General features: G+C 37.3%; 1 protein-coding gene across 1 annotated transcript in view; it reads left to right on the top strand.

Moving 5' to 3' along the window:
* LOC105569256 overlaps positions 1–23910 on the top strand; it is a 68191-nt gene that overhangs the window by 5537 nt on the left and 38744 nt on the right. The window contains exon 2 of the mRNA XM_012025580.1: positions 18193–18489. Within this exon, the coding sequence (XP_011880970.1) occupies positions 18193–18489 (297 nt within the window). The remainder of the gene's footprint in view (positions 1–18192; positions 18490–23910) is intronic.

Here is a 23910-nt window from a genome sequence, read left to right as displayed (position 1 = left end):
GCGGAAACCTCCGCGTCGAAGGTGGTCGCGATGGGTTTATTTGAGCGCGCTCGGCGATTTAAATGGAACTTTTGCATACGTATACTTTTTCCGTATACTGCCAATTTGCAATGCGGGCAATAAAAGCGGAAGGAGGTCACCGACGTCGGTCCACGGGGAAAAGTTTAACCTACGAAATATCCGGGAGCCGAACGAGCCAATCGGGAACCGGAACTTTGGATAATTGCGTCGGTAGGATTGAGGGAAAGTTTGCTGATTGTCCCAAAATGATTGGAGGGACGTGTTCGCCCTCGTGATTCCCAACGTGATCTCTTTGCGGTTCATATTACGTCACTTTATTCCAATGCAAATGTATTCTAATACCTTATATAGTTATTAATATAAAAAGCTACTTTAGTTTCTCTCGCCCCAACGGCGAATTTTATCCCGTAATAAAAAATTTTTTACTATCATTAATACAATAAAATCAGGATGCAAAAATAATATAGAGTAACGGCAATTGATCACAATATAAAGATTTATCACGAAAATATTATTTAACGACAGGATTATTAAACGTCACTTGATCGAGGGATACAAAACCTAAATTTGTTCTCCGCTTTCCGGAAATCTGAATAGCACAGTGTCTATAATTCAGCTACGTTATTTGAGTTAGCGAAACGTAACGCTGGCACACATTAAACAATAGCGTATATTTTTTCATAGCGATTTGTGTCCACACATCGGTGTGCATTAACGAAAAATTACTGCCACCCGAGGTGCACGCGCTATAACGGAACGTGGTTCGCAACGTGATATGATATGTAAAAAGGAAAAGCAGGTAACTATAAAAACAGCGGCAGTGGATTTATGATCGGCGCACTGATTTATATTTACATTGAGCCGGATATAACGCGCGATTTTTCCAACCAGTCTCCATTCTTTTTAGATTATTAACGAGTATTTTGTTCCCCAATTCTTCGTTTTCTCATACCTAATATTTGCATATTGTCTATTGCGTGTCAAACGTTGACGAATGCACTCGCTTGCATAAAGTACTTTCTTGTTAGGGATCTCTTGTTTTACCATTTCCGTATTGAAACATTTAATTGTTCGTCTAGTTTGATATAGAGGTAAAATCGCAATACGGCGCACGTTTTTGCAATTTTTTTCCTACTCAAACTATATAGCGTACCTTTACAATGCAACACAGTGTGTAGCTTTTATTGCCACTAAGATACTGTGTTTTTAGTAAATTCGATGTACGTGCGTTGTACTATATCGAAATTGCGCGAAAGCGATACAACCAGAATTTTATAATATTCTCATATTTTTTACACGGCAAATAAAATGTTGGAAGTAATATTTGTAATCACTACTAGATTAAAATACGTAGCGGTATGTGCTAAACTTTTGTCTTATATTACCGTGTGCAATTAATAGATTTTAACGAACTATTTAATTAACGTCACGATATTGCGGGATGCTATGCAAAAGTGCATTTAACAAAACGTGCAGTTTATAAAATATTTCAAATCAAGTATAAAAATAGAACGTTCATCCAAACAGAAGAGTGATAAAGTTATTCAGAGTGTGTGGATGTTTTGCAACGTAGCGTGATAACGTTTAAATTACAATTTGGCCCTGCCGACAAGCAGTCCTTTGAAGTGTTCCGCGATAGTGATAGCTTCTCGTCCCGTGTGGTAACATATTTCGCGCATAATATGACGCTACATTACATGAAGTGACGTGGATTACAGGAACTTACATACACGTAGTCTTGGGAGGCGCTTCGTATTTTAGGTAGTTTGATGTCACGAAGTTACCCGTGAGGATCATCTCCGCGAACCTTTCAAACAAAATTACGCAACCTTCTGTCACGCGGCTTTCGCGATTATTTTTATCACATTCTTTGTTCTTCAAGTATTAGCTGGATCTTAACATCACGTCACGTTAGTTAATTAAAGAGCAACACTATCCCCCCTATTTGTTATTCCGCTTTATAAACATTTCATATAATATTAATGAAAATATTAATTCTTTACTCTTTTTTACATTTCTTGTGTTTTAACTTAATTAATCCGTGTGTTTACACGATAAAAGATGATTTAATAAACTTACAATTTGCAAAATCAACTTTAATTTAACGTATGTAACTTGAGCTAACATATTATTGCCCGATTCAATATTTTCACGCACATACTAAATTAAATTAAATATTAACGTGAACGTTACTTAATTTTTCTTTCTATAATAAATTAGTTTATTAATTAATTAATTCATTTGATTTATTAATTGATGCTGCAAACCATGAAATAATTACACGCGTTTATGAAGTTGCCGATGATGAAGCCTTTCGACGACGCGAGCTTTATCTCATGAAACTTTCAACAGATCCCCGCCATAACTTTCTATACAATTTCGGTACCATTAGAACAGCGTCTCACATCTCGCGAGCGTACACGCATCATGTGTATCCCAGCCGCAGTTCAAACATTTACATTGCGAACACTATCGTAATTCGCTGCGAGGTTTGCAGACTTTAAGAATGGCGACCGACGGTTGCAGCCACGCGGTATCGCGTTACCTCCCGGAAGATTGAAAATTGAATTTTTATTCGAAGCTAAACATTTGATGTGCTCGGAACGCACCAACGTCTCGTATGAATAAATCACTTGCCGGACCCGCGATCGCTATTAATGTTTCATAGGGACTTTTTATGGACGCAAATATTTCTCAAATCATCAAACACGTCGTCGAACGTGATGCACGTTTTATTTCATCTCGTGCATTTTATTCGTGATATTGCACCATCAAGAGATTTATTTAACGATACTAAAAATATCTCGGATTACAAGCTTACTGGTTAAAAACGTTACTCGCTGATGAATCATATTTCGTTTCAAACTGGCAATGATTGTAACTGCGACGATTATAAAAATTCCTCTCGTTTTTCGTATTTGTATCGAAATGAAAACTTTTGGGATAATAAACTTAGAATTTACGACTTCGAAAATAAATAACCTCTAACTCATAGACTTAAAAGTCTTACTTAAATATATTCTTTAAAAATGTTCAAATAAAACCATCAAATTATGTAAGTAGATTACCAACTTAAACCACGCAGTATTCGTTTAATTTTTGAAAATTATTAGATTATTTAAATTGATATCTTTCCTTATTAGTAATTAGAGTTACAGGATATACGTACACGTATACTATTTTGCGTATCTACAATTTTCGTTCCAATTGCATGATGTACTCGATAAAACTTAATTTTCTAGTTGCCGATGCGAAAACAGCAATTTTCACTGAATTAATAGAGTTTTGGAGGTAGAGTTCACGTGTCATCACGCGTGTAACTCGATTTTTGAAATTGAGCATTTTACGATATACGGAATGAACTTTTCACGATTCGTCGAGCTCATTAAACTCGAGCGAAACTCGGCATAAATGCGAAGAAAGCGCTACGTTCACGACATTACAAAATCCTGAATCGGTCGTTAAACGAAAACGGCTTACATTGTGCACGCGTTCGTACACACGTGCACACATGAATTTACAGATGCGGGAACAGCTCTGCCGAAGCTGATGTGACCCGGACTGAACTATTTTTCTTTACAACGCGGCTTTACGAGTGAAGATCATCTAAGTGCACAAAAGGTATCTCTGGCGCCTCCCTTGATAGCTTCGTAATCACTGGTCGAGTCACTGGTAGCAACGCGACATACGGTCTCTCTCTATCTACCTGTTTTTTTTTAAATTCTGACTATCGTGAATTTTTATTCCTCGTAAAAACACTGCAAACTACGATTTTATTTCCCTTTTGCTTTTTCTTCCGTTGCTTTGTCGCAGAAAAAACGCTCGCAATGATATTAATAAAAGAAATCCTAAGAAGATTTATCTGATTTACCGCAAATCTTAATTTTTAAAAATGATCAGGCAAAAATGTGTAAACTGGATATTAAAATAACAAAGGAGTTTTCCAAGATGAACTATATTGCTCAGTTAAATATATCCATTTTAAGATAAGGATTTATTATGTAGTAATAAAATCGACAAGCTCATAAGTCCTACGTTTTAATCGGCGATAAAAATTAAGTAGTTGATATTGCGAAAAAGTCTTTATGACAAGTGCAATGTATCATATGCAATTTCATCTGCTAAAAAAAACGATAAACTATCACGTACTAGTGTGATAATAATTTATACTGTACTCATGTCTCGCATGATTCAATTTTTTCAGTTTGATTGTAGCTATAGAAATACTTTCCGTTTCGTTACCGACAGTTTTCTTTCTATTTCCCGTTCCAATTCGAGATCTCTTCACGGAGAAGCTCCTCGACCGTTTCCAATTACCGTGGAAAAAAGCTGCCAATTAGGAAACGTGTTCGAATGGTTGCGGTTCTCGATAGAGAACCCCATTACGCAACAATATCAGATGTTCAACAAATATTCAGCAAGGGAGAACCAATTTAATAGAATACTAGTGAACGTTCTACAATATAATTTTTATCTCCGCTTGGCAAAATTTTGTGAAAAGAAATAAAATTCGTATATAGAATAGAATAAAATTTGATAAGACGAAGGAACAGAAGAAGCAATAACAACAAAATTAATTTCTTCTATCGTGAAATTGTAACATTAGAAAAGTAAAGTACAATACCTGTTTTCAAAATCGCGCCTATTATAGGAAAATTTTGCAAAATAAATTATCATTCTAATCGAAAGATTTTTCTAGTTGAAGAATCGTTACTTTTGTTAAATAATCTACAACAAGCACAAATTATGTGCAATTTATTTTCGTAATATAAAAATTTCAATGTTATTTTAGAATTTACAAGAAAACCTTGTTAATTTACACTTTGTCGCTTTATTGTATAGAAAAATCAGCCGAAAATATTTTCAATAAAATCCTTACTAGTTTTGTCATCAATACTTTTCTAATGTTCCATATAAAACATTTTCTTTTATGTCTGTTCTCTGTGTTTTTTCCAATGTTTTCAACGATTATGATAATTCACAATGGTTAAAATCTTTTAGAGAGGTGATATATTTGAATCTAACATATATTTGAATTTAAGTTGAAGTGTAGTGATATACGATGGGTAAAATGAATTGAGTTTCGATTGATAGATGGACGCGAGAGAGAAACACGACTCACTTTTGTCGACGGAATCTTCACGGATATCGTAAATTGTCCGTTTCTTTTTCGTAATTACTTATTCTGAAATAATATTTCTCAAATTTAAAAATAATCTCGCTTCTTCTCATCACGATTAGCGCTGTAAAACTTTGTAAAAGATACTAAAACTTTGTAGTTTTACGGATATTTACTTGCTTAATGTTTACTTCTCGAAAAGGTAAAATAAAATAACAAGCCATTGCAAAATCCCATCTATTAATACGATCGTATCTACTTTAAAGGTAATTTAAAGAGGAGCGGGAAATTTGATAGAAAAAGTCAATTTTATGAGCACGGATAGATGAAGCAAAGGGGAACATGCACACTTGCGAGATAGCTCGTTCTTATTTCCGGTAAGGTTCGCCGCGCTTTATTTGCAAAATGGAAATGGAGCCAGGAATAATTTGCGTTTGAATAACCGCCTTTGCTATACCTTATTCATTTTCTCTATTCATGTCTGACATTTCCCTCTACCTTTTTACCAACTACTATATTTTTTCCACCAAGCCGATCGGTTGACAAAGTAATCCGGTCTGGATTTTCTTGGAGCTGCTTCTCATTCTTCCGTTAGTTTCTTATTTAATAGAAACGCTTTATCTTCCACAGATATAGCGATAAAGTAGAAATTGGGTATACGAACCAATTATTAGATAGAATAATATTATAGTAAAAGCAAACCTTTTATTTTAGATAGTGTATTTCTCAACTGTCATAACTTTAATTATATAATCGAGTATTATGAATTATTTCAACATTTAATGTTTTGTCAAGGAAAATCCGAGATAACTGCGAGAAACACGATAAAAGCTTTTCTATTCCGAAAACTAATTAGAGTCGAAAATCCTAGTAATATGGGGATTGCAATAGTTTCCGGATTATAAACTATAAAAGTTAGCTAATGTTATCGGGCGGAGTTTATGCGCTTTGCTGGCTACATTTACATGTGTAACAGTCTCTTATTGACTTTTACAGCTACAAATGATACTAGATTTTATTACTGGATTAATTTAATTTCTTAATTTCTTATGTCTACTGCATACACTATAATATTCATAATAGATTTGGTGAAATAAATACTCGATTTAATGTCATGAACTTATAAATCGTTTGTCGCGGCGACTAGTACTCGGTTTCGTGACAATCGTAAAGTATTTGGAAACAGACGTGTCTCTTGAACATTTTGTCTCTATGTCTCTACGACTTGTATTGCGCGATCGTGTTTCGAAAAGTAACATGGCATACGGAGCATCTCTCGCTGTGCTCGCTTGAGCCCCGTCGCACAAATGATAGAAAGGCGATTTTCAACACAAACAATAACGTACGCGTCGCAAGTTAATAGGAAAAAATTGACTCAAAATACCTGTGTTAATAAATACTGGTTGGGCATAAGTTGTTAAGAAAATTGATATAAAAATTAATTTTACCGGATAATAGTTTCCAATTACTTGTAAGAAATGCTTCTATGTATTCTGTTAAATTGAAACTTAATAATGTTCGAAACAATCTTTTAAAAAATTTAGCAAAATTGTAAAAAAATTTAGAGAGAATAACATTATTAATTGAATTTTTCAATAATAACGGGAACTTTATTGTACGACGCGTAACATTGCTTGACAATTGATGAATGAATGAATATTGATGCGTCATAAACGCGACATTTACGGCATCAATTATCGAGAAATTATTTATCGTGCAGTGCAAAATCTCTGCATCTCGATAACTGGTTTTACATCGGCTATATCCGTTTCGGTTTTACGCTAAAAATCAGTTCCGCGCGCGAAGAAATAAAATGACTATCTGATAGTTGAAATAAAGCATCGTACGTATGACGTAAAATGCGATGATAAAAGCACAATGGAAGCAAAATGGTGCTCCGTATTTATAGTCAAAGAGTAACGACGAATAAAGCGTTGCCTATTAATGGAAAAATATAAGATAGTAGCGTACAAAATTTATCTTTATTTAAGTTGAGCGCGCATGACAGAGAAAAGCAGTTAAACCTTACGATGAAAATCCTGTTTCAGTATTGCGCTTTTATTTTTCTGTTACGTACCGGCACAATTAATATCGATATCTAATATTTAGTCTTGTTTTAATCTGCTTGTATTATAATATATAGATCCGCATGTAAGAATGTAACACGTTTAGATTGTAATTATCTTGCTAACCAAAATTTCTTAAAAACGATTTAGAATCAAATTAAAAGCTTCTTAATACCTACATTTATTTCTAAATTCGAAGAGCTTTTTTGATGTTTTAATTAAAATTTTTATCCACCAGAGATTACAGAGCACCGTTTACTCTTGAGTATTGTATACGTTTAAAAATTGGTATACATGCAAAGAAGATATTGTATGCGCAACGTCAAGTTAAAAGAAAAGGTAATTTATCACTCACCGATACGATTCGCAATATCAGAGTTCTAGTCCACATCGTAAACGTTGAACTGTAAAGATACAAATATGTATATGATTAGAATAATTATTTCAGATCGAAATTATTGTATTAAATATTTTATATTGCTTCACAAATAGGTATTTATTAAAATAGTTCTCGAATATTTAAGAAATCTTCCTTTTAAATATTAATTCACAAAATTTTACTCGTACGTTTTTGTCTGTAATGCTTATTTCAATTCTCCCTCAAATCACTTCAATAAAACAAAACCAGAGGACAGATGCTTTATTTTGCACAAGTAGCAAATAATGTGAAAATATAAAACTCACCTCAGAATTGCTGCGGCGTTGCCCGATGCCTCCTCAGCCTCCTCCTCCTCTCAGATTTCCTTGTGGCACTCACACAACACTCGCGAAAATCATCGATCGCGCGAAAATTCCGGCACTCCCGTACGCGATGTGAATAACCGCAAAACGCACGAAATATTATTAATAAACGTTGCGAGACTTTCTATCATACAAATTACTGAAACTAACAATTTGGATTTCTGATTCGAAAGAAGTAATAGATAAATCACTTTCAAATTAGCTTTTCCCCGTGCAAATTATTTTCCATTACAAGCTACATGTAGAAACTTAGCAATTATTCGAACGTTACTTATTACTAATAAACGTGTACGAATCACTAGCGTTTTGTCGCCGCGATCGCGTTTTGGAAACCGATAACGCGAAAGTAATACGACGTACCGAGCGACTCTGTCACGTGAAAATCGCCGCGTTATCACGTGCACACGTGCCCCGAACGTTGAGCCGGCAGGCAGCGGCGAGCACGTGATACCGCGGCGACCTTCACGTGAACACTGACCTACGTAACGTCGCACGACATCGCGAAGCGAAAAAACAACAAAAAAAGCGTTGGAATTCGTTGTCCCGTCTACGAAATTCACAATTCTATACTTAATATTTTACATTGCTTTATTCAGTTACACGTTTCGCGTATCATTCTGCGGACTTATCGATATTGATTAAATTAACAATTAATTCTGTTCAATCGAGAAAAGACGTTTCGAAATAAAAATCGTTGTTACTTGAATTCTAATTACTAAGATCGGAGATTTTACCGCAATTGTTAATGTATAAAAATGTATATTTCTACTTTGCAAATCTTCTTTTATTATTAGCAAATTATCGATTTATTTAGTTTAATAATAAAATGATATTAAATACTTTATTCTCTCTCTTTTTCCGAAAGTGGAACAGATTACACGAAATCGACAGATATTTAAAAGCGCGATGCGTAAACGAAATGTAATTGCGACTAAGTACCACGGTTTGTGTTCGTATTTTAGATGAGTTAGTTTCGTAAAATATCTACGATGATAAAAGTCGTCGCTCGATACGCGCAAATTATTTTTCATTACAAGTAATATGTAGAACTTTCGTAATTAATCAATGAGTGTTACTTATTACTGATGAAGGTGTACAAATAAATAGCGTTTATCTCTGCATTCACCGCGATCGAGTCTTGGAGTCTGGGAAACCGATAACGGAACGCGGAAGTGATACGACGCGCACGGACTCTCGCTGCTGCCTGCCGGCTCGACGTTCGGCGAGCGAGCGATTGTTCGGCGACCTTCGCGCGAACATCGGTCCGTGTGACGTCACGAAATACCGAGTGAGAAGAAAGACAACAACGAACATTTTAGTTAGTTGTCCCGCGTCTACGAAATTGAAAATTCTAAGCCTAATATAATATTTCGCATTACTTCGTTCAGTGACTGTTACTACATTTTGCGTGCCATTCTGCGGACTTATTGGTATTGATTAAATTAACGATTAATTCTGTTCAATCGAGAAAAGACGTTTCGAAATAAAAATCGTTGTTACTTGAATTCTAATTACTAAGATCGGAGATTTTACCGCAATTGTTAATGTATAAAAATGTATATTTCTACTTTGCAAATCTTCTTTTATTATTAGCACATTATCGATTTATTTAGTTTAATAATAAAATGGTATTAAATACTTTATCCTCTCTCCTTTCCCGAAAGTGGAACAGATTACACGAAATCGACAGATATTTAAAAGCGCGATGCGTAAACGAAATGTAATTGCGACTAACAATAAGTACCACGGTTTGTGTTTGTATTTTAGATGAGTTAGTTTCGTAAAATATCTACGATGATAAAAGTCGTCGCTCGATACGCGCAAATTATTTTTCATTACAAGTAATATGTAGAAATTTCGTAATTAATCAATGAGTGTTACTTATTACTGATGAAGGTGTACAAATAAATAGCGTTTATCTCTGCATTCACCGCGATCGAGTCTTGGAGTCTGGGAAACCGATAACGGAACGCGGAAGTGATACGACGCACGGACTCTCGCTGCTGCCTGCCGGCTCGACGTTCGGCGAGCGAGTGATTGTTCGGCGACCTTCGCGCGAACATCGGTCCGTGTGACGTCACGAAATACCGAGTGAGAAGAAAGACAACAACGAACATTTTAGTTAGTTGTCCCGCGTCTACGAAATTGAAAATTCTAAGCCTAATATAATATTTCGCATTACTTCGTTCAGTGACTGTTACTACATTTTGCGTGCCATTCTGCGGACTTATTGGTATTGATTAAATTAACGATTAATTCTGTTCAATCGAGAAAATGTTTCGAAACAAAAATCGTTGTTACTTCAATTCTAATTACTAAGATTGGAGATTTTAATATAGTTGGTGTATAAAAATGTATATTTCTATATTGCAAATCTTCATTTATTATGGGCAAATTATCGATTTATTTACTTGAATAATAACATTAATTGGTATTAAATACTTTATTAGAAATAGCATTGCGCGCGCTATTTGGTTTTAATTTATATTTATTCGGGATCTTCCTCACACGTTAACATTTTCTTCACGTGAAGAAGACGCGACGTCAGATTACGTCTTCGTGTAAGACACACTGTCAAAATACATATTACATGATCTCCGCACTGACAGTTACTCGCAGCACAAAGCCAAGCGAGAGAATCAGCATCGCGGAAAAGCGTCAATAATTAAATCTCTTGCATGCCTTTTGAAAAAGAGGATCAGTTATCGTTGTATCTCTTTAGAAGAATAAGAATGTCTTGCTAGGAAGCATGGATATTTAAATTCCGTGTTCTTCTTTCGCGAAAAATTTATTTTTCATTCCTTGTAAAATCATCGAGATGAGATTTTCCCTCGAATTTCGTCTTTGATCTCCTGAGCGGTTTCAGCGGCTCATCCGGGTCACTGACCGTCCTTCCGAGAACATGAATACATGCAGAGAAGGATAAGAGTTAAGTCCTCGCGGTGACGTCTACCGCTTATGGGCCTCGCTTAAATTCTGCGTTAATTAAATTCTGTATGCTCCTTGAGTAATCATCCGCTTGAGTACAAAATCAAAGTTCTGTCGCAATCCAGTATTAAAACAATGCGAATGTCTCATTGTCACGTTGCACCTTCCAGTTATTTCGGCAGGCACCTTATGTGGAATTAGAATACGGTCGCCGTTTAATTAAACTTTTGCGAAATACAATTGAGAAACATTGAACATTTCGAGTAAATCCATTGCATGACATACTTGAATATATAATTATGTATATTATAAATACTTTTGCTGACGCAAACGGGTTAATGCGTAAAGGCATACGGCAAATCTTTTGCCGTAAATAAATTTTATTTTATCTGACGTAAGAATATCAGATGTAATAATTTGACATCGTTAAACAACGCTCGAAATTTTGAACGTGTATTTATATGACGTATTAACACCAAGTAATTATCATTTTTCATTGGCGTTAAATATATTTAGCATTTAAACTGATATCTATTTCATCTTTAGCGATAATGATAATAATGCGCATCCAATAAATTTTTGAACAGTCTGTTATGATCGTGGCACGTAGCCAAATGCATTCTGCGCTAAGAAACGCCATGAAACCTCTCGATATATTTTATGCGAATTCTTCGCGATGTTCTCCAAGTGGCGTGCAATTTTGCGAGACGGAAACGCTCCTCTAATGCACTCGCGCAATTATGAAATCTCGAGTCTCGTGCGATGTGCGGAAACGCGACGGGCAAGAAACTCAGACGGGAAATCTCTGCTCTTCCAACGGGATTCTCTTTGTCCGAAGGAACGATGTAAGAAGTCGTGAGTGGCCGACTTGACAAATTATTGTCAGTCGCATTCGAGCCACTCTGCCGCTTCTTTCCCGTCAAACTGCGAAATGGGGGCGTATATCAGAAGAACGGGCGTACCGGCAGACACTTTCCCTCGGAAACGCCATCGCACTGAAATATTGGAGGACCTGCCGTTTTAGCAGTTATGCTTGCATCGATCTTACGACGGAAGCTCGCGGATATGCAACTTTCGTTGCCAAATAATGCAGCATGTCATCTACCAGCCAAGTATTTCTGTAGTAATCCTATGATCATAGTGTTTAGTATTTAAAATTATTTACACGCCAATTTAGGTTGCCTGGTAATGCAGCAAAGTCGCAAACAAAACATATTTTCTCTTGTAATTTACGTTAGTGATGTTGAATAATGCTAGACAAAATTGAATTTTAATTTCGAGTATTAGAAATATGTACGTAATAAGTTACGAACGCTGTAATCGTACACAGGCTCATATAAATTTACATTTATTTCTCTTTGTCGATACAATAAACCTGACTTATGCTTCATTTACATAATTTATGACATTTTGCACATTAAATTTATCTAATAATTCTCTCTTTCTCTTCTTATTTTTTCTCGCTCTTCAATAAAATAAAATACCAGAAAAATATTGTCAGCTCTGGTATTTATCGGCGCGTACGTATTCACTTAAAACTAATCAATCAAAAATCCATCAGTGACACGAATTGTCGAATACAGCGTGTAATTGCCGCGTAATTCTCATTACATCGGTTGACATGAGCGGATTAACTTCCCGTTCTTTCGCGCGCGAAAGATTTAAAAAGACATTTATGAGCAGCATCGCTATTGATGGCGAAAACGTGCCTTGAAGCCGAACCCCGCGTACAATACCGCGCCATCTCTGTTTACCATTACTTAAGGCACTTGTCACGTACGGGAACTCGCGTATATACGAAACACTGGCGTTTACACAGGATCTTTCGCTATTTACGCCGTATAAATCTCGAAACATTGTGCTTTTCTTGGATGGAAACCGTTTCGAAAGTACGTATCCCAACACGCCATCAGCGTTTGGATACGTTCGGCTGCTCCGCTCGTTTCGAGACCAAATGGTCCTTTTCCGGTCCTGACGAATGCATTTAAATCTGTTTTACTCGAGAAACTCCACGAAGACGTTTAAGCGATCTAAGCATAATCGTTTCCCGTCAATCTTGAGTCAATTAATTTGCAGGTGCAGCAATAATGATTCATTTACAAAAAAAGAAAGAACTTTCTTAATACTTTTTACTCTTATCTTAGATTCTATCCGAATGCATACAAATTTATTTCTACGTTTGTACTAATATAAATAATTTGCTTGAATGAGCTTCCATTCTTTCACAAATCAACATGCTTTATAAATATAGACCTTTGTCCTATTATGTGAAAATTTATAATACAAGTAATAAAATGTTAATTATTAAAATACTAAATAATAAATATACGTAACTTATAAGTATTTCTGTCGAATATCTCTCGTGTACCTACTATTCTATAATATAAATTTCGTGCCTTTTTACCGTCAAAGGTTCCGCAGCCAATTGATTTGAAGTTCATTGGCAATTGAAACGAAATTCATACGAACACGCCTTGTTGAAATGGGGTAATCGAACGGTTAAATTTGATTCTCTTCTCTTTGCAAGTCAAGCAGTCGCCTTTGCTTCGCACGAACCGTTTGCATTGCCTTTTTTGAGTCGCGTCAAATGTTTTAATAAATTGTGTCATCTTGAGAAAAAGGGATCATTAACGGTGTCTGACATATTGAATATTTTATTTAATCTGACGCCGTCAGTTTCGTATTTGTATTACATTTAAAAAAAATAGATCTTTGCCCCAGGCGTTATCTTTTTATATAATATTCTTACAGTACTATTGCGGTGGATATATTACCGCGTGTTATGAGGTTGTAAATTATTTCGTATCACTGCTGGCGCTCCCTTCGATAGTGCTTTTATAACTCGCCATAATAGGATAACATTGGCTCCAATACAATAACAGCTCGCGTTCGAGAATTGGAGCTATTATTAGACTTCGTTCGTCCGTTGGAGAATTTAGATCCAATTACGGTAAAAGCGTATCGCCCGCTATCGCCGGCTGCCACCATCGCGGTAATCTTAAAATCATATAAAACATTCAGAAGACCCGTCCAGGAAATAGTCCAGGAAACGTAGTTCCGAAAGTCATTGAATTATGAAGTGGGGACAATGGATTACAGGAGAGGGTTGGTTTCCGCGCAGGCTGCGGGTCGGATGAGAGACGCGAAACTTGCAAATCAGTTCAGGCGGGGCATTCCGTTTTAATGCGTACCCTCTCCCGTGCGCTCGAGAACGCGCGAGCGAAACTTAAATCACTCCGAAAGGACACTCACGTTCCTCCGGTCGGCCGTGACGTTTTCTTGAGCCGCAAGACGTCGAGAGACGATGATATAATGAGTTGATCTCGCGCCCGAGCGGATGCTCCAACGCAGAAAGCGGAATACTCTCCGTCGTATTTTCCGTCCAAATTGGGATTCTGAGCAAAGAGGAGTCCTCGGCCAGCAATTCTCCGTCCGACAATTTTCGAGAAATTCCACTCGGACTTTGTGTGATCTTTTCCCGGTCAAATTGTCATGCGGTCGATCTCTGAATTTCAGCACGTCGGTTACCTTGAGATGCGCAGTTTCCGCCAATTTTCACCGTTTTATTTGTAGTTTAGGAGAAGCGCTTAAAAAATTGTAGATATCTGCTTTAAAACAATAAAATTGTCAAAAATGTAAATTTAAACGAACGACGCAAACGTTAATTGATATTTCAATCATCGATTCATCGACAGCGTATTTTTATTTAGTTAACGCAGATTCTTATAATCTAACTATAGTTTACGAACTCTTGAGAGAAATCGAGCGACTTGGACTATACTTCCGCCTGGAAGGCTTCCAAATTTTTCTGTATCCTCTTGCGCTTTTGTTCGTGCGCGAAAATATAGCGAATTTTTCTCTCGGAACATTTTCACTTCTGGCAATGCTGCCGTACATTCAACCGGAATAATTTTCCACTCCCGAAGAAAATATTTCGGATTTTCTAGCGACGTGTGCCTTGTATTCCTTTATTTTTCTTCGAAATTAATCCCGCCTTTATTTTCCCGTCGAAAAAATTTTTTTTTCCTTTCTCTTCGTCTTCTTTCGAAAATATTTTCTTTCTTAGTCACAGATCGAAAGAAATTCCTTGTCGAATGGAAGAAGCAGCGTTTGATTGATATGAAATTTGCCTTGTCCAAAAAGATACACTTTAAATTACAATTTAGAAAAATTCTCACATTGCCGGCGGTTTTTCGCGGATTTGCATCTTGCGGTCGAAAACGCTAAATTCCTCTTAGGGTGAATCCCCTAGGTTGAACCCGTGAAGAAATCCGTTCAATCTGTTGCATGGCATGACCTATGACTTTCCAGGATTTATTTCGCCCTCTTTCTCACAACCCAAATCGAGATTTTCTTCCCTCTCGCGCCTGTCTCGTATAACTTGATGAAAGTTTGTGTCTTACGTCTTCAAATTATTTTTCAATTCACTTGCTCTTCTCCGGTTAAACTTATTGTGAAAAAGTTATTAACTTTTGAACTGCAATAATTTTTAATGTGCTTTCGACACGTAACTGTGTTTGATAAAGTTGAAGAAGTCGATAAAGTTGGGAATGAAGTAAAACTGCAGAATTTTTTTTGTGTAATAAAGAATAAACATTCGTTTGGCTTTTTCCGACTATTCGCGCGATTACTCATGGATTTTTTCCAACAAAAAATAGATAGGAATAGTCGTGGAATATTTCGGGATGTGACGTTTTATTATTTTTCCAATATCGTGTAACGCTTTATGTGTTGTCTTGTGGAAACGTATGAGAATTTTTCTAATTGCCGTAACGTGCCAAATATTAGTTTTCGTTGTATTTACCTTTCATGTCGAACCGCGAACACATGGAAAATTTGGGCGATACGTTATTATTGCTCACGGTTTCGCCCGATATTTTTCAAACGTTCGTTTCGGCGCACAATCAGTGTTTTTAGCAATATTCTACATTCATCAATAACACTTAAATTAACGTTACGGTTTGTTCCGCGTATAATCGTACGCTTTTTATAAATAAAAGTACGCACGATGAGTTTTATGAATGCAGATGAATTGGAATCGTCTGTCAATCAGTAACAATTATAAGTGTCTATAATATTCAGTTTGAAAAAGTAATATTATTGATAAGTTAATCGATAAATGCAAACAGCCTGGTATAAGTAGATTGTTAATTACTTTAATGTACGCTCGTCAAATTAGCCCGCGCGCGAGAGCAAGGTTAACAAGATTCGCGCCAACCTAAAGGTTTCCGGAGGCGACTCTGAAAATCCTTGCCGGAGCATCACCTTCGTGCTAGAAGGTTGATCCTTTGCGGTCAATCCAAGCGTGCATTTTCCAGCTTGCGCGAAATATAACAAGAAAACAGAATGCACGTGCGATGGCACGTCGCTCGCTTTCCGCCGGTTTGCCAGATGCTTTTTCATAATGGGATCAACCTTTACCTGATGTAGGATTTAATTACACGAAGCTGCTACCCGGAATAACAGTTTGACGTGCGACTTCGTTCGGCAAAAAGGATCAAGGGAAAAAGCAGGAAGAGGATCGGGAGGAGAAATGATAGGATTCGTGCGATACAATTGATCCAATTCAATTACGGGACAGCCATGCTGGCGCGCGAGCTTACTGGTAGAAATCGATGTAATTGCACGCGTCCTCGGTGCTGGACTTGGCCGAAAATTGGATTTCTTCTCGCCGCAAATCCTCCAACAGCTCTCACGGCATCGTCGTTTAGTCCACCGCATCTTTAATTATCCGTTTCTGCGCTCACCTTTGAGCTTCTGCAACATTATAGCTAGTGACACCCTCACACGAAGCCCCCACCAGTACAAGCATTAACCAGGGGGATCACTAACTATTTATAATTTTAATTGAGAAAAATTAAACTTGGCCGAGTGCGTGACACATAACAATCAGTTGGAAAGTAGTTTCTCTTAAATTTATCCCCGAAAATCATGTAATCGTGGGACAACATGGACTTGTGAAAAACTTTATGAGAGTTTTTCGAAATTTTACCATACATTTTACTAATACAATGTATAATTTTTTTAAATAAAATGAAGCCATGTTGTTCCACGATTACATGATTTTCAGGAAAAATTGTAGGAAAAAATTCTCTCCCCCCCGTGTACAAGTAGAATCGTCAGATAATAAATAAATCGTTGAAATATATCGTTTTTTAAATTTAGATTTTCTATTCTTCAGGATAAATATTCTTCAAAAAGATACTTTTGCTAGTTTACGACTATGATTTGCGTGGCTGAAGTCAGCAATGACGATTAATGAAGTTATATTAGCACAATTTTCTTGTGCGGAACGCTCGATTAGTTGTTTGACGTTAACTAATCAGTGTTGATCGTATTTTGACAAGGGAATATCGAATGATACAATTCCTTTCATCTCGTTCCATCTCCTTGACGTAACTACGAATCGCATCTGCATTAATATTAAACAATGATTCGCGAAAGCTCTTCGAACATCAAACGCAGACGAGGCAGGGACTCTAATGAAGTATCCTGCGCACTGAAGTATTTTACTACATACTGTGTCCGCGTTATGAGCACGCTCGCTCGTGTTTGCGTCGGCTCGCACGTTAGAGCTGAAGACGAGTAGTGTTTTTACCCATTTCTCTCATACATCTTTAATCTCTGTATCATTTACTGCATCGTTACTGTCATCCGTCGTTATGACCGTATATTATTTACTCTAACAGTTGTTGATGGCATTTGCTTTATCAACTGAAGAAGCACTCTCGATGTTGTAATTATTCACAACGACATTTAAAATAATTGAAAGTTCGCTGGGAAGTCTTGATCTTTTATTTGTTATTTTCAGTCTTTCACTTCTGACGACTGCAAATATTTCCTTCTCCCTTTCTGTTTGCGTAATGATTTTTCTGAAATTAATTAATCCTCATTTCTTTATCGATCCGCCATCGTGCAGAAGGGATTATATCCATCGCCGAACCCGTTTCATCAGAGTGTGGATCGCGCATATCATTACGCTTGCACGAGGCTGCACACGCGATGCATTTTGTGCATGACACAAGAAGAAGGACCCCTCGACAGGCAACAACCTCGATTTGAGCCTCCAGCTCTTTTGTCTCCAACCTCGCGAAAGGGAAATGCGAGTACGTTGCATCACAGAAAAATGAGAGAGAACTGACGATAAGAAAAAGAAACGCTAAAAGAATGGAGAAATAGATGGTGAAAAATTGAGACGAGATGAGAGGAAAAAGACAAAGTATAAGAATGCGGATGCGAGGACTCAGCGGGATATCGTAAAATCGGGAAGATATTGTCGACTGATCACGAGAGCGAGTCTCTCTTTCTGTCTTCCAGGCACGGCGGAGACAGACGCGGTACAAGCGCTCTTGGCCCGTTACCTTCAGCGTCGCCTTCAAGGCTCTCAGCTGTCGACGCCGCCGCCGCCGTCGGTCCTCTTCAGTAGCGATCATCGGGCCCGCGTCCGACAGGCCACTCAGAGAGGTCCACCCAGCAACAGTCTTGTCTCGCGAAATGTCAGCGACAATGACGGGGACCACCGTCCCGTCCCTGAGGATTACGACGATTATGAGGACGACCTCGAGGGCTACGAGGACAGCGAGAGGAGCAGAACCAGATTCGATCTCTTGGCGGGTAAATCGCGACTTCACCTTGAACAATAACTACGACCGATAAGGAGAGACTTATCGTTCCTTATGAGATATTTTAATTGGAGATCGACGTTATTCCATTAACTCGTTTTCTTTTTCGAGGTTGTGGAGTGGCGGAGAAAAGAAAAGATTTTGTCGTGTGTGATGGAATGCCTGGTTCAAGGAAAAAGAGAGAAAGGGAGAATGCTTTTGTGCTGACATGGTCATAGATTGCGATATCGGCGATAGGTTGTTTCTCGTGGATAGCAGAGATAGAGAAATAAAAGAATAACATTTTTGCATAACTCTGGATTAAACAGTAATAGTTTTAGAGTTGTAAAAATGTGCAGGTCAAAAATCACACTCGCGCAAGTTTTGTTTTCTCTAGAGCAGTGCAACAAAATTATCGTCGATCGGCTGTAATGCGATGACAAAGGTTTAGGGAAGCGTGCATTGACGTCACGATGCGCTGCTTCTGTTCCGAGCTTGAGTCGCACTGAACCGTAGTGAATCGTTCAGGATCGAACATACATAGAACTGCATCGACAGCACGCTCCAAATCGCGTGTGGTGTCATGACACGGTTTTATGATCATCGACACGATTCCGTCGATTTTGACTTTTTACCGAATTAGCATAATTCCTGTAGTCTAGCTATAATATCAACTATAGGGTACTAGAGTAATATGACAGCAAAGCCATAACATAATAATTTTTTTATTTAATTTTAAAGGCATAATGAAATCGCGATTAAAAATTAAATTGGTAATTCAAAGACAAATAAAACACAATGCAATAAAATTAATTGTATTGTAATATTAAAACTAACTCCATTGTCATTTTGATAAAAAATAACACGCAACGGAACGTTTGAAAGCCTGAAGCAACATTTATCCTGATATAAGTTCAAAATTGTTAGGCAAGGTAATATCTAAAAATTCGGGTGGGATTTGACGAGAAATAAGCAATGCAGTGAAAATAGTGATGGAAGTTTGGCAAGTACGTGAAATCAAACGGGATCGACATAGGATAGTTTTACGTTGTTCCTATCGGTTTTCTGTTTTAAAGCTTTGACGCGGCTTTCGCAGTCGCGACGCGCGGATGGATTTTTCAATCCGAGTAATACCTGCTCTAGCGATTCGTTTTGCATAGAATTGGGCGATAATTTAATTTCTCTTTGTTCCCAGCAAAAGTCTGGCATTTCGCACACGTCAAATAATTCCCACCCTGCCAAAATTTCGATGACGCATTCAGTCATTCGGTATTATACAAAAATCGGTGAAATATCGACAAGCAGTGATTTATATTTTTTTTAACGATACATAAATGTCAAACTAATGCACGCCTCGATAATTTTCACAAATTGTATAACGAGTATTACAAAATTGAAACATTGTGCTGTATTGTATGATAATACAATGTTATATAATATGCAATATTAAGCTTCGCATTTCAGGAATATTTGAGAAAAATAAGCTTATACAATGAAAACTTTATGTTTTTTTATAGATATGATAAATTGAATGAAGCTGCAAGTTATATTTATAAATGCATTCATCATATGAAAAAAACCATTCAATTTAACTCCTTTGTTATTTAATAAGAAAAATGACTTAATTTGATTTAATATCTTAAATAAAAGATTTATCTTTTTTACCGTCAAAATGGTTTTCTTTAGAATTTAAAAGCGTACATTGAGTTTCTGTAAAAGAAACTTTGTTACGGAGTCACGGAAACTTTAAAATTCAATGGAACGTATATGGTGGTAGAAAGGTTTATTCAATAGAAGTAACTTTCCCGAGGAATCCCACGTTTTATATATACAAATTCTATATAACTTTATCATGATTCCGATAAAAGTAATATAATTGATAAGATCGATATGAATTTAATACTGCGTTCTAATCAATATGTTTGATGTTATTTTTGCTCGCGTATCGGAAAGTGCTGACGGCGCGACAGGTAAAATATAGTATTTGTTATAACGGGTGCTGGCAAAGAACTGCCATTTGCGAATAGTTCGAGGGATGTGTGACATAATGGGAACACCGTAGAGAAAAACCGAAATTATCGACGCACTCTGCATTGTGTCAATATTTTTCCTCCTTGCCCACTTGTTCTTCACCCATACGTTTTTTTTCCCTAACGAAATGATTTCGCGAGCGCTATTCCTTTTTTACCGTCCGGCGATTTAACTCCGCGAATTCGATATTCCATCGGCCGCGCTGTCGTGGATTTAATTGAGCACAAGGGGTTTCGATATTCGTCGAATGCAATATGCAATCGAGCGACCTATCCAATCAAATCCTCGTATGCTGTCGGCTGCACTCCCGATGCGGCGACAGACTCTTGATAAGTTTTATTCGCCGCTTCTTCATTCTTGCGTCGGGATTTCTTTTCGCATTGTCGTGCGCTCACCTCCAATTTAATGTTGCATTGTATAATTTAAATTTTACACGTACCAGTGGGTATTATTTAATATTCGACTCACGACAAATAGTTTCGCAAAGTTTCTACAGACTAAACAAATTCAATGAATTGATAATTATTTATTAGGACATCGTCCAAATCAACGTTAAATGACGGAAATTTAAAACAACGCGAGCTAAGCCGAATTTGTATAATATTTGTTATTTTAGTTTAAATTACGTTATGTATAAAACTAAATTAGAAATGGTACAATTAAGTGACGGCTTTAAAGAGATTACATAACAGGAAAAATTACAATCAATTGTAAGTTTATGCACGCGCATTATTGTATAGTAATTTAAGATTATGCTGTTTATTTTTCAATTATCAGTACAAAGATTCGCTTATATGAATGCACGCAACTAACGCGAATATCGCTTCTCGATACGCAGAATGTCAGAAACATGGAAATCCGCTCTGTGCAATTTTCATTAATTTCCTTTTTTCTTTGCACGGTTATTCGCGCTAGCCAACGATGCTTACGGAAGGGAAGCGGGAACGATAGCAGAGACGGATCTGGCCGGGATGAAAAGAATTGTCGACGGTACTTAAGATATCACTGCGACGGACCGGTTGTCTCTTGGAGGGAAATGCATTTGCGCGTGGGCCATGCAAGCGAATACTCGCCTGAAGTCGCCGTGGAACGGCTTGACAAAGACAAATAATGCGCGGTGTTTGCAGCTGCATCCCATTCATGCAAATTTTTATGAAATTTTCATGAAGCGGGTGCGATACTACGCGCCAAGTTCGAGCGACGTCAAGCAGGGCTTGTCCTTGAAGTACCGATATGCTACGCTAATCCGATGCCGCTTAAGCGATTATACGTAGTTGCAAACACCACCTGAAGCATTTTCGAAAACGCCATTTGTCCCCGTCATAAGTTTACTAATGCACAAACACATACATATATATTCATATGCATGTTTGTTGTCACGGATATCCGCATGTATCCTTCCGCAATAATCAAGATTGACGATTCACTCGCATATACATCCCTTTCTAAAAAAGAGATGTTAATAGCGCGAATGTCGTTAATATCGAATAGTTGAGGCCTCTTTTCCCCGATGCCGATTGATTATCTCGAAGCGCGGTGTGCTTCACTTCCCTTTTAGATTCGTAGTGAATGAAGATTTGCATCGTACATTTACACGGAAAAAAAAGATTTGCTATGACAACCAAAAACCCTGCTAGTCTAGCAAATTTACCGCCGTAATATACGGACAGCCAGTTTGCTATGATGCAGTAATCAAATCGCAAAGCTGCATAGGATTAGTAATTATATCTAATAAAATTTGATGTTACAGCACGGTAGATTTGTTAGTAGAGCAAAGATGATTCTTTACTACAACCAATGGCAAAGATAGCTTGGTACATGTAACTAATTTTTTTGCTGTTACATAAAAGAAAATTAGGTGTATTAATAAATCCTATTATAGCAAAATTATTAGTTACGCCAACAATTAAAATTAGGTAAAGTAATGCTCATTAAAACATTTACTCTGCAATTATTATTGTGGCGATCGCAATATGCACGGAAAAAACTGATTTAGTTGATTCAGCAAATCTATAGTTTGCTGAACAAAATTAAACGTTTTAAAGAAGTAAATTTGCTAATGCAGCAAAGAAGTCGTGTGTAAGAGCAATTGTTACTTTGTTCATCAAACAAATCGATTTTTGCTGAAATTATCTTAGTTACTGCAACAAATCATTTTCGCTAAGTGCGAGACGTAGCTAGCGCCAGCCTCTGAGTAGTTCGCCGACCGCCGCTAGGCCGCGCATGGTGGCGGCCAAAAACTCGGAAGCAAAATTCAGTCTCGTAGGGTATAAAGAGAGGCGGGTATAAACCATCGGCTTAAAATTGGACAAATTTGCGTCTCTCCTGACGAAAATTCGTGCAGTTTTAGCCGATGGTTTACAAAAAAAAAAACGGCCTCCCGCTGTGAGACGGCAACCAAATGCATAAAAATTGCTTGGATGCGATACTTGCCCTGGCTTCCACGCCTCTCTTTATACCCTACGAGACTGAATTTCGATTTGTTTGATGAACAAAATAACGATTGCTCTTACACACGACTTCTTTGCTGCATTAGCAAATTTACTTCTTTAAAACGTTTAATTTTGTTCAGCAAACTATAGATTTGCTGAATCAACTAAATCAGTTTTTTCCGTGTAATTTTCTATCAAATTATTTAACAATTTAAATATCTCTTTCTTTAATTATCTAATTTTCTTCTTATAATTGTTTAAAAAATCCTAAGCGTCATGTAATCCTTTCTCTTGACGCATAATATGTATTCCCTCCAATTCTTTACGGTTGAAAAATTATGTAAGTGCGGCCAAGCAGAGGTGAAAATGAATTATATATCCGTCTTCAGCTCGACAGAGAGAAGACATCTTCCAATTGCGAAAGTGAGCAATTCATCACTCTATTGTTGTGCGTACGAACAATCTCGTCAGCCGCATTGCCAGCGTGCGCGCTTTTCGCGTTGTCTGGATTTTTCCAGAAGTCCAGACAGGTCAATTCGTCGCCCATATAAAACGGGCGCGTAAGCGCTGTACTACATTTGCGCGCCAGGAACAAACGCGTGTACGATCGCGAGAAATCGCGGTGAAATTGCGAACGCGCGCGTTCCGATATCTGTCCGACGATTGTCTACCCTTGCGTTATTGTTCACCAGCAACGTCGACAGTCGACAGAAATTATCGAGTCTTTCGCGTAACGTATAGCGATCAATATCGCCATCGCGTGCGCGCTTTTGTCGCGGCCGCAGAAGCGATCGTCGCGCATTAAATTATAGCTGTATGTCATTGTGTAGAGTGCCGGATTACCAACCTTTTTAGCTTACAGAACACGTTCGAAACAGTTGTGGTATAATAATGGTGCATTTTGATAATTAATCCTTTACTTCTCTTTAGCCCTTAAGCTTTGCTGAAAAACTTCATTTCTCAATCAAAAA

The sequence above is a fragment of the Vollenhovia emeryi genome, unplaced genomic scaffold (assembly GCF_000949405.1).
Source record: "Vollenhovia emeryi isolate VEMERY1.0 unplaced genomic scaffold, V.emery_V1.0 DF939125.1, whole genome shotgun sequence".
In the NCBI taxonomy this organism is placed as follows: Eukaryota; Metazoa; Arthropoda; class Insecta; order Hymenoptera; family Formicidae; genus Vollenhovia; species Vollenhovia emeryi.
The sequence above is the reverse complement of the archived record's forward strand: the minus strand, read 5'-3'. Positions and strand labels throughout refer to the sequence as shown.